Consider the following 12,183-nt stretch of genomic DNA (forward strand, 5'->3'; position numbering starts at 1 on the left):
GGGATCACTGTTATTTGGGGGGGTCTGAGGGGGGATCACTGTTATTTGGGGGGGGATCAGTTATTTGTGGGGTTTGGAGGGATCACTGTTATTTGGGGGGGTCTGAGGGGGGATCACTGTTATTTGTGGGGTTTGGAGGGATCACTGTTATTTGGGGGGGTCTGAGGGGGGGGATCACTGTTATTTGTGGGGTTTGGAGGGATCACTGTTATTTGGGGGGGTCTGAGGGGGGGATCACTGTTATTTGTGGGCTTTGGAGGGATCACTGTTATTTGGGGGGGTCTGAGGGGGGATCACTGTTATTTGGGGGGGGATCAGTTATTTGTGGGGTTTGGAGGGATCACTGTTATTTGGGGGGGTCTGAGGGGGGATCACTGTTATTTGTGGGGTTTGGAGGGATCACTGTTATTTGGGGGGGTCTGAGGGAGGATCACTGTTATTTGTGGGGTTTGGAGGGATCACTGTTATTTGGGGGTTCTGAGGGGGGATCACTGTTATTTGTGGGGTTTGGAGGGATCACTGTTATTTGGTGTGGTTTGAGGCTGGGATCACTTATTTGGTGGGATTTGAGGGGGGATCACTTATTTGTGGGGTTTGGGGGGATCACTGTTATTTGGGGGGGTCTGAGGGGGGTCACTGGTATTTGGGGGGTTTGAGGGCGGGGTCACTGCTATTTGGGGGTTTTGAGGGTGGGGCCACTGTTATTTGGGGGTGTCTGAGGGGGGTCACTGTTATTTGTGGGGTTTGGGGGGGGTCACTACTATTTTGGGGGGGTCTGAGGGGGGGGGTGACTGCTATTTGGGGTGTTTGATGGGGGTCACTGTTATTTGTGGGGTTTGAGGGGGGATCACTTATTTGTGGGGTTTGGGGGAGTCACTTATTTGGGGGTGTCTGAGGGGGAGTCACTTATTTGGGGGGTTTGAGGGTGGGGTCACTGCTATTTGGGGGATTGAGGGGTGTCACTTTGGGGATTTGTTGGGGGGCTCTCTTGTTAGAGGAGTTACTGTCATGGGGGGGTTGAGGGAGGGGTCACTGTGTTATTTTGTTGGGGATGGAGTCACTGCTGCGACAGAATCTATGTCACTTGAATCTCTGGAAGTTTTTCTGAGTGTTTGGGGGAGTGTGGGATTCAATACTGTCCCAGTTTGTGAAGAGCTGTGAGATCAGAAACTACCCCCACCCCTCCCCTTCCCCCTCCCCCTTCGGAGACGGCAACAACGAAAGGGGTGGTCGCTTGGAGATAATCACATCTGTCCAGCCTGTGCACATCTCAGGAATCTGGCATCGGCTCCATGGTATGACAGCAAGATTTGAAGGGAGAGTGAGTCAGTGTCACTTGTGGTTTAAAATAGAGTAAAGTGTTAAATAGTAAGTGCATGACACTGGTGGAAACGAAGAGAGTGCTGGTGGAGCAAACACCGAAGTGATCCTCACCGCATTGTACAGAGAATCTCTGAATAGTAAGTTAGCCAGTCCACACCAAGAATCCAGCGTGTGTCTCAAATTGAGAGTTTCTGGCCCATGATGTGGACGCAGTGAAGATTCACCAAATTATAAACCAAGGAGGAATGGTCCAGAAAGTGGGACTGTTACTTCACTGAGAGCAGTGGGGAGGCAGAATTAACAGAAGGGTTGAAAATCTAAAAGTGAAATTTGTTGGAGGATCAGTAGGAAGGAAGTCAGCCTGGCGGATTCTCACTGAGAGAACGCAAAGGGAAGTTGGAAGAAATGTTTGCACTAATGGCATAATTGAAATATTTTACTAGTGGAAGCTTTCGAAGCAGAATCTGGCATTTAAAAGGGAACGTGTTCTTGGAAAAGGCAGCATAAAGACCAGGGGTTTGTGCTCAAAGTAGGGGAAGGTCCAGTTTGTAGAGTGTGTTAGTGAATGCCTTCCTTCTGTAATTTTAATAATTACAGGATAAATGTCTTTCCTTCTCTTTGAGGCCACTGTAGGTTCTATTTCCTTTTCAGCTTTTAACGCTGCCTCCAATTCTGTCAGAGGTCATTTAAGTTGAACAGTTGATTTTACGTTTCTTGGCACATGGCATTTTTCTGAGAGATCAAATTTTTTTTCAACTGTTCCATCTAGCGCTGATTTTAGAAGATCCAAATCTGTGTTCTTGCTTAGAGTAAATTTTCTACTGTTTTTGAACATTTAATTAAAGCCTGTGTTTATCTCAGATTTTCAATCCTTAAAAACACAGCTAAGGGATAGTTTTTAGAGACTTTTTCTTATAACGTACAATTTAGAAATAATTAGGTTCTAAAGGGTTAATTTGTCCTTCTGACCTATCTATCTATTTATTATATACGTTTAAAACATGAACCTATACTTGTCAGAATTCTGCAAATACTTTAGATAAGGGAGGAATTTGGCAATTTTCCTCAGGCTTGATCAACGTGAAGCCAGGATTATTCACCACTTCAGTTAGACTGAAAGAAAAACAGTGCAGCTTTCTTTTTATTAATAAAGATGTTTCTCAGACTTGGTCAAAGATTTTGGACATCTCTTTATCTGTTTTATGGATTCTCTTCCTGTTCAAACTTGACCTGTCCCAGCTGTGCAGGAATGAGTATTGACAACAGGTTTTTGGTGTGGGGGCGCTGTAGAGAGTGAGAAGTGGAATACAGCAGAATTTCTGTCATGTATCAGACAATGTAGAAAGTGACGAATAGGTCTGTGTGTATGTTCCTCAGTCCATCATTTGGCCATGGGGCAGGTAGAAATGTCAAACAAAGTCTGGGGAATACTCAGCAAGTGAGTATTTGGGATCCCCACGCACCCACTCTCTCTCATAGACTCAACACCTTCACACACACTCACCCTCTCTCTCTGTCTCGCACACGACACACATACAGACACGCATGCACAGTCTGCTTTGTTTCCAGTTGTTTAATTGATAAAAGTCTCAAAGTGCATATTGTGCCTGTTTCACATCAGTGTGTGTTCATCCTGTGCTCACTACTGGAGATTTATAATTAAAGTTATTTAATTTTCTGCAACTTGTGCAAATGTAGCTGGGATTTCTAAATCACTGAATTCTTAATACAATTGTGACGTTAACTGGAAAGTGGTTTAATTTGTTTGGAAAGTTTGGGGGTGTCTACATTAGAGAACTTGGTGCCAATGATGGAATGCGACCTCATTGTTACGTGACACAATAAAGGCGGGTCTTGTAGTCGCAGGTAAAAACCCCACTTCTAAAAGCCACCAAGTATTTAAATGAGTCAAAAACTGAGAGCATTGATATAAAGTGAGGTTGAACTTGGATGGAGATTAGAAACTCTCAGCGTATCCAGGGATAGTTTAATCACTGTTGACTGAAGAAACATTGTTAAAGGTAATTGGCTTTTCTCTGTCTAACCCTCCTCTGTGCAGCTCCACATGGAGCACCCTTCAGTACAGCCTGAGAATGGTGGAGTGTTGGAAATTGGAGATGCAGGTTGTCTCTTCAATAACTCTCTGGAGTTTGGGAGGCTCCTTCTAAGCAGATCTCTGCCTAATGAGGGCAGCTTGAAATGAAGCATCCCAGGTGAAGGTGTCTCTGAACTTGTACTCTCTGCTTTGGTTGGAGTGGTTACAACAATTCTAGCACCTTTCTGTTTAATCTGACTGATGATATTGTGGATAAAACAACTGGGACCTAAGGGGCACTGTTTCCACACAGAGTTGGCGTCTGTATGGAACAAACTGCCAGACGAAGTAGTGGAGGCTGGTACAATTGCAACATTTTAAAAGGAATCTGGATGGGTATATGAATAGGAAAGGTTTAGAGAGTTATGGGCCAAATGCTGGCAAATGGGACTAGATTAATTTAGGATATCTGGGGAGCATAGATGAGTTGGACCGAAGAGTCTAATCCCAATCTGTACATCTCTATGACACGATAATGGACCTGAGGAGCTGAATGGCCTCCTGTGCTTTCAATGATGGGGCCAAATGTAGAACTGGCTCTACTTTCAACAACTGCATGGAAATAGAGTCTTCTTTTGTTCCAGCAGGAGATAGTGGTTACTGAAGGATGGGGCAACCTTTATAGGGACATGGTTGCTCAGCTTTGTCAGAATCCTGTCATTACACTGAGCAATCATAGAATCCCCACAGTGTGGGAATAGGCCATTCGGCCCAACAAGTCTATATAAACCCTCTGAGGACTATCCCACCCAGACCCATTACCCCAACCTTGTAACTCTGCATTCCCCCCATGGCTAATCCATCCAACTTGCATATTTTTGGGCAATTTGGCATGGACAGTCCACTAATTCGCATACCTTTGAACCATAGGAGGAAACCAGAGCACTCGGTAAAACCCACGCAGTCACAGAGAGAATGTGCAAACTCGACACAGACAGCCGCTTGAGTGTAAAATTGAACCTGGTGCTGTGAGGCAGCAGTGCTAACCACTGAACCACTGTGCACTCCAGACCAGATCCAGAATGAGACCATTCAGCCCCTTGAATGTGTTCATCAACAAATAATGTCATGGCTGTTCTATTTGTGTTTCAAATTGCCCATTCCCAACCCCTTTCCCCTCTGTGTGCAATTCCCAACCTATCCACCTCCACCTTAAAAATATCCCATAATGCTGCCTGTCCTACCTTCTGATCCAGACTGTTCCAAAGTTGCACAACCCTGAGTGAAAAAAAAAAATCCCTCATCTCTGTCCTGGAAAGTGACTCTAATTTTAAAACAGCATTCCCTGGTTTTGAACTGACCCCCAAGAGGAAACATCCTTCCCACATCCACCTGATCAAGACAGTTTGGAATCTTACACACTTCAATCCAGTCACCCCTCACTCATCAGAACTCCAGGGGAAACAAGCCCAGTATGTCCAACCTTTCCTCATCAGACAACTCACACCCCAGTGTCAATCTAGTACACCCCTTCGGAAACACTTCCAACACATTTATGAACTTCCTTGAGGAAGGAGGATGCTGTATTCCTGCTGTGTATTTTTGAGGGGTGTTGTTAGTGTGTCATGTGTTAGTGTTCAGCCTGAGGAGTGTCTGCTGTGACGTGGGGTTGATGGAGCAGCTGATTGGCTACATTGCAACTTGTATGTTCATGATCCTCAGAACACTGTACTATTGCCAGCCTTGGGTCTGGTGTTACATGAAGCATGTCACAATCTGGAGCCACTGATGTTGTGCTGAGGAGCAGGAGCTCATGTTCCATCAGCGCAGGATCCTGCAAAGTTCCCAGCATCAGGGCAGTTGTCCTGGAGACCTCACGTATTCTGTGTCTCCCAGCTCCCCCTGCCAGTGACTGATCTGTACTGTTCTATAATTCTTTACCTGTAGAGTTTGGATTAACATTGTGTGGTTTATCTTGCAGCGTCTTCTCACAATGCCTCAGAGCGGAAATATCAGCTGTGATTTTCAGATTTTCTCGTCACTCCTGGAAGAAGAAGATTTTTATCAGACCTGTGAGGAATTTCTGAAGACAGTGGAAATGTTGCCTGCATCACCTCAATCCCCACTTCCCAAGTCGAATATCTGCGATTCCCTCTCCTCTTTAATTCCTTCCAAGTCAGACCAGTTGGAATTAATGTCAGAATTCCTGTTGGACGATGAGGAATTCATCAGCCAGAGTTTAATTTGTGACTTAGAAGCGTCACTGAAGATGGAGCAGGATTGCATGTGGAATAATTTACTAGGCAGCACAGAGCTGGACAAAGTTGGTGATAAATTGGACGCACTCCCTGTATCAAGCCCCCTGATGTCTGAGATCGAGTCACATTTCTTCCAGGATATCTGTAGTTCAGATTTCGAAACAATCAGCCCCTTCCTGGAGAGGCCTCAGCAGAACAGGGACAACCCAAACTCAGATGATGAAAGTTCTTTGTCTACAGGCAGTGTTTTCTCACACTGCACTGACTCAGGTACAGATTTACTGGAGCGAATGGTCTCAGTAATTTTATCTAAGTTCTGTGATTGTTAGTCCTGTAGTCTCATGAGTGGCTTCTCCAGCCATCCATGGACCCATCTGAGATGAAAGGCTTCCTCTGTGGGTGTGAATATGTTTATAGGATTGGTGTCCTGGGTCATTGTGGAAACATACAGCTGACAGCAGTTTCCAGGCAAGGGGCTAGGCTCCTGTTTCTGATTTACTATCCAGTATTTTGACTGTATGGGAGCAGGCTTGGATTTGTTGACGCTGTCTTTAGCTAAAGGAGATGCCGGAGCGGGGCAGCCTGGAAGAGAGCAGGTGGCGGTCCACCATTATGACCCGACTCCTCTAGCCCAAACTCTGAGTTTGGCTTCCATCTGGTATTGTAGAACAAAGTGTACCCCTCCTGGGAGTTTCTGCACCAGCTGTTTGACTGGTCTGATCAATAAGCAATTTCTCTGAGAGTCAGTCCCTGCAGGTACTTCTTCCCAATCCATGAGGAATACCCATTGGGAAATGATGGGGCAGGGGGCATGTATTTGAAGAATCAAGCCCTTGTCTCCCCACAGAATGGTGTCGACATTTCACTGGGTGACAGACTGTGGCAGAGGCTTGTTCTCAGGAATTTATTGCTGGTGGGTTGGAAATGTCAAAGGGAGGTATTCTGTGTTTTTGGTGAGGTTGATGTAACTGGGAAGATCAAACCTTTTTTGGGGGTGGAGGTGGTGGTGATTAGCAAAGGACGGAAAGTGTGGATCAGCAGAGCAGCTCGGGCTGTGTTGGAAGCACCTATCCTCCAGTACCTGGAGCTGGCAGGAGAATGAGATACGGGAGTAGGCCATTTGCCCCTCAAGTCTATACTACTCTCAAGCCTGCATTGTGGGCCAAAGGGTCTGTACTGTGCTATACAGTTCTAACCAATCGATTGAATCGTGGCTTGGTCTCTATAGATCTCATAATCCTCCATTACACCACACATTGCTTGTGACTTCCTGGAAATAAAGAATTTCCATTGGAGGTGGGTAAAAGTAGTGGTTAGAATGATAAACGTGGGCTTCCTTCTGAATTTACTTTCTGAACTATTAAAAGTTCAACATTTTCTCCTTGAGGTTGGAAAGAGTAATAACCTCAAAGCACACAGGAGGCCTTTCATTATCCTTTCCTGAGCCTGACCAACATTGATGGATGGTTGTTGGGGCAGTGAGAGTTGTGGAAAGTGAGGAAATAGAGACCAGCAGTGATCTCATTGAATGGTTCAGGGACTGAGTGATCTTGTCGTGTTCTAGCTTCTCCTGCATTAGGTTTTGTTTTCTTTCTCTCTGTCTAAAACCTGAATATTAAAGCTGCTTTGTGTCTACAGAAGAGGAGATTGATGTCGTAAGCATTGAGAAGCAAAGGTTGGCCGAGGGGAGTGTCATCAAGCAGGAAATGCCAAGACCCGGAACCCGTTCACAGACATTGGCTAGTATCAAACAATGCAGTCTCGAAATTCAACAGCAACATAATTACGCAGCACCGTCACCTCTGCTCTCCAGGGACCTACCAGCTCCGAAACGAGCTAAAACAGACAACTATCTCCACGCAGCCAAGTACTCACTGCCCAACAGGTCATCAGCTTTTAGCCTGAAATCCCCTGATGCAGAAGATGAGGAGAGACGGAGGACGCACAATGTCTTGGAAAGACAGAGGAGAAATGAGTTGAAGCATTGTCTGTTGGCTCTTCGAGATGAGGTGCCAGAACTTTCCAAGAATGACAAAGCCTCCAAAGTGGTTATCCTGAGGAAGGCAACAGAGTATGTCATCAAATTGAAGGCAGAGCATCAGAAACTGAACACTGAGAGAGAGAAACTTCAGAAGAAGCAACAACAGCTTAGGCGGAAAATTGAACAAATGCAGAGGTTTTCAAAATAGAGTTTGTAAATCCAGGCGAACTGCCTCATTCTCCAGGAGATTGAGGGAGGGCAGCATCATTCCTCGAGGTTGCTGAGTGAATTTTTTTTGTTTATACGTCACCGTGCAAATGAAGGGTTTAAGAACAAGTGATTGCCTCAAAATGAAGCGAAAAAACTGCGAACATGCACTTGTGCTACCGGGGTTTTTCTTCTCCTGTGAGAATTTGTTTTTCTGTGCCTTATTGTGTTGTATGTTTTTGGAAGTAAGTCTGGAGTTTTGTTATTCCAGTTTTGAATGTGTTACGTGTCTGAAATTGCTTGGCTATCTGTTATTTGAAGAGGCTGCTTTGGGCACTGATTTTTAGCCCTGGGACCACCCTTTGGCTGTTCAACCACAAGCCCCTCACTCACATCCCTAGCTGCTCACACTGTCAGGGAGTGTTGTTAAATGCACAATCACTTAAGTTCCACACAGGAACCAAGAGGTGAGTAGAAACAGACCCCAAGTGAGCTGTCTGAGATCCACAGACCCATCTGTGTTTGGATGCTCCAGCATTTGCCCTGTCCATAACCATGAGAATATAGAATAGGGACTGGATTTCACCCCAAGGTGTTGGGCGATGTGTAATGCAGGGCGTGTAATAATGGATGAGCTAGCTGGTATCCAGCTCCCTCTCCTTCTCGGCCCACACTAGCTCAGAGGCTCAACTGTAAAACCTCTCAAGTCAGCAACAACATTCCCTGATCTCAGCTGCTACCTATTACTGTGCACGTGAGAGGTCCCATATTTTTGGAAAACAAGTTACGCTGAACTGTTTCAAAGCGACACTGATTTTTTTTGTTTGGTCTAAACCTCATTTCACCTCAATTTTAAGTCTTCCAATCAAGAACCTGCAATCCACGCTTCCAGAGGATGAGTTTTCGATGGGATGCATACTTAATACAAAGTATCTATATTATTTTTTTATGTGTGTACAAGTGTGTGTATATAAATATATATTATAAATTGGCTGATCATGCCTGACTGTTAAATAGCTTTTGTGCTAATTTTTGTAAACATTGGGAAGCCATTGTATTGTGTCAGTGGCAGATACTGCACCTTACTCTGCTCCTGTTCTATCTCTCTTTTCCATCAAAGTGCAGACTCTGAATAGAACCTGGGACATGTTGCAACGTTATTCACATTCCTTGTGGGCTGTGTGATTCATGCTGCGGAAAGCTCTGGTTCTGTGGGAGTGTTTGGGATCGAGAGTCTTTGTGCTGGATTACTTGGAATTGACACTCTCTGAGGGATGAGGCTTGGATGAAGTTTCTGTGATCCTGCCTTTGTTTTCACCGTCCACCGTCAATTAACACCTGCACATCTCCAGCCAACAAGAGTTGCCTCTCTTGGGGTTGAGGTGGTAGCTTTCTATAAGTCACAATCTCAAGACGTTTTAGCCCTTGCATAACCTGTCGTCATGTGCTTGCAGGTGCAGCAATGACTGTATCTTCGAATAACCTCTGTCATTAGATTTACTGATTAATAATGCAATGTTTGCTGCTAGTCCTATAATTTATTTTAAGATAATGCACTGCCCTATTATGTTAAATCTTGTGCATTTTTGAGTTGTACTGTATTTTTATGTGGATTATTGGTATCCTTGATCAGCAGACTGGGTTTTGTGTGCCTTTAAGTTATTGCTTTGTATCATTACGTCAAGGTTTTGTAATGCAAATCAAGTTTCTTCGGATAATGAATGTCCACCATTTGTTTTGACAAAGCACTTTCTGTCAGCCTTTAGCCATATTAATAAATAGAATTTTAATAAATAAAACTTTAAAACAAAACTTGTTCACTTTAGTGTTGAAGTTTTTCTTGTGAGAATGAAACTGTATTTAATTCCTGTCGTCCTGAAAGGTGATATTGGGAAATTTATCAATTGCCTGTAACTGGGAGGGTACAGAGCCTCAGAGAAGAACATTGATTTTGTACAAGTCCCTTTGGGAGCGCTATGTTCCAATGCATTTTTACAGCCAGTGAAATATTTCAAAATATCAGTATGACTGTAATATAGACCAGTGCAGCAACTAACTCCTGAGCAGGCAGCTCCCTTAAGCAGTGAGGTAATGCCCAGGCAGACTATTAGTGGTGATGCTTGCAGGATCCATATTGACCTGGTCACTGAGTAGAATAAAAGGTCATTTTGCATCCACCAAGTACAAAAGTGCAGACAGTTTAATGTTTCATGTGAAGCTGCTCTAAAATTAATGACAAGTAGCTGGGATTTTTGGACCCACCATTGCCATTCATCGACTCTGGCTTGTGTCTATGGATTGGTGTTCTCTGACCAGAGAAAAGGAACAGCTACTAGCATGAAGTGTCCATCAGTCTGGTTTCAGCCCCAGGCTTGGGACCTGGAGAGCTGCGCTCTGATCAGTCAGTGTGGCTGCACTAGGTTGCCTGTCTACAACCCTAGTAGCTAGTGCTGACTATCAATCATTTCCACTGTTATGTTCCCCTTTCCCTAAATCATTTTTGAACCTGCTGCACTTGAGAGCAACAAAATCCACCTAAATTCCCACTCGTTTCCTCATCACTCATTCTTAGATTGTGGGCCACTATTGCCTGTCTCTCGTTGCCCTTGAGAAAGTGATGGTGAGCTACCTTCTTGAATTGCTGCAGACCATGTGCTGTAGCTAAACGCACAAATCCCTTAGCAAGGGAGTTCTGGATTTAACCCAGTGACAGTGAAAGAACAGTAATATATTGCCAAGTCAGGATATTAAGTGGCTTGGAGGGAAACTTGAAGCAGATGGTGTTCCCGTGAATCTACTGCTTTCGTCCTCGAAAGAAGTGGTTGTGGGTTTGGAAGGTGCTGTCAGGTAATTTTTGGTGAACTTCTGCACTGCATCTTGTAGATGGTATGCACTGCTGCTACATTAGTGATTTGGATGAAGGAACTGAATGCAATGTTTCCAAATTTGCAGATGGCACCAAGCTGGGTGGCAGTGTGTGCCGTGGAGAGGATGCTAAGAGGCTGCAGGGTGATTTGGACAGTCTGGCTGAGTGGGCAAATATTTGGCAAATACAATATACTGTGGATAAATGTGAGGTTATCCACTTTGGTTGCAAAAACCAGAAGGCAGATTATTATTTGAACAGTGGCAGTTTAGGAAAAGGTGAGGTGTAACAAGATCCAGGTGATATGGTGGAATGGTCGCTGAACATCGCCATGCAGGCGCAGCAGGCAGCAAGGAAAGCTAATGTTACACTGGCCTTCGTTGCGAGGGGATGAGTGTATTGGAGTGAGGATGTCTTGTTGCAGTTGTACAGAGCCTTGGTGAGGCCACACCTTGAGTATTGGGTGCAGTTTTGGTCTCCTGGTCTGTGGAAGGACATTCTTGCTATTGAGGGAGTTCAGCAAAGGTTCACGAGACTGATTCCTGGAAAGGCAGGACTGACGTATGAGGAAAGGCTGGATTGTATGGGTTTGTACTCATTGGAGTTTAGACGAATGAGGGGGGGATCTCATAGGAACATTGAAAATCCTATTGAGACTGGCCAGGCTACATGTGGGAAGAATGTTCCCAATGTTGGGGAAATCCAGAACTAGGGTTCACAGTCTAGTAGTAAGGGATAAGCCATTCAGGATCAAAATGAGGAAAAATTTCTTCACTTAGAGAGTTGTGAACCTGTGGAATTCTCCCACAGGAAGCTGTTGGGGCCGGTTCATCAGGTTTATTCCAGACGGAGCTGGATGTGACCCTTGTGGCTCAAGGGATAAAGGGATATGGGGAGAAAGTCGGAATGGGATACTGAAATTGCATGATCGGCCATGAATGGAGGGCCAAATGGCCTAATCCTGCACCTAATTTTTATGTTATTGAGCATCAGTGGTGGAGGAAGTGGATGTTTGCAGATGTGTTTCCAGTCAAGCAAACTGCTTTGTCCTGGATGGCATCCAGCTTCTTGAGTGTTGTTGGGGCTGCACCCATCCAGACAAATGGGGAGTATTCCATCACACTCCCGACTTGTCCCTTGTAGATGGGACTCAAGGATTTGTCGCCTTCAAGCTATTTTCTGACTTGGTCAAGCCCAGTGGTCCCAATGAAACAGCCTGAAGGGTAATCTTTTAGGAAATATGGCATGCATATTGCACAGCAACCTCGCACAACCACTGCCATGAAAATGAACCAGATGATAGCTTCAGTGCACCTGGTTGCAGGATAAATGTCAGTTCATTCAACAGAGGGAGTTCCCCCGTTTTCTGTTACATAGTTCTACATCCACCCGAAAAAAACAAGCAGAGGTTCTGTAGCAGCTCCGTGGGAATGATGCTGTCCTGTCAATGCAGCACTCCCTGGAACATTCAGAACAACTCCCCGGATAGACGGGTTTTTCCCCAAAAGTGGGG

General features: G+C 44.9%; 1 protein-coding gene across 5 annotated transcripts in view; it reads left to right on the forward strand.

Moving 5' to 3' along the window:
- mych (myelocytomatosis oncogene homolog) overlaps positions 1-9,565 on the forward strand; it is a 49,043-nt gene extending 39,478 nt beyond the window's left edge. For 4 of the 5 annotated variants that reach the window (XM_048550098.2, XM_048550100.2, XM_059652626.1 and 1 more), the window contains exons 2-3: positions 5,340-5,886; positions 7,255-9,565. In XM_048550098.2, coding sequence (XP_048406055.1) covers positions 5,340-5,886; positions 7,255-7,805 — 1,098 coding nt within the window. In that variant the 3' untranslated portion in view covers positions 7,806-9,565. Of the gene's footprint in view, positions 1-1,332; positions 1,461-5,339; positions 5,887-7,254 lie in introns of those variants that run through there. The other variant, XM_048550101.1, reaches the window with a different exon arrangement.
- Positions 9,566-12,183: the final 2,618 nt, after the last annotated feature.

The sequence above is a fragment of the Stegostoma tigrinum genome, chromosome 19, assembly GCF_030684315.1.
Source record: "Stegostoma tigrinum isolate sSteTig4 chromosome 19, sSteTig4.hap1, whole genome shotgun sequence".
Lineage (NCBI taxonomy): Eukaryota > Metazoa > Chordata > Chondrichthyes > Orectolobiformes > Stegostomatidae > Stegostoma > Stegostoma tigrinum.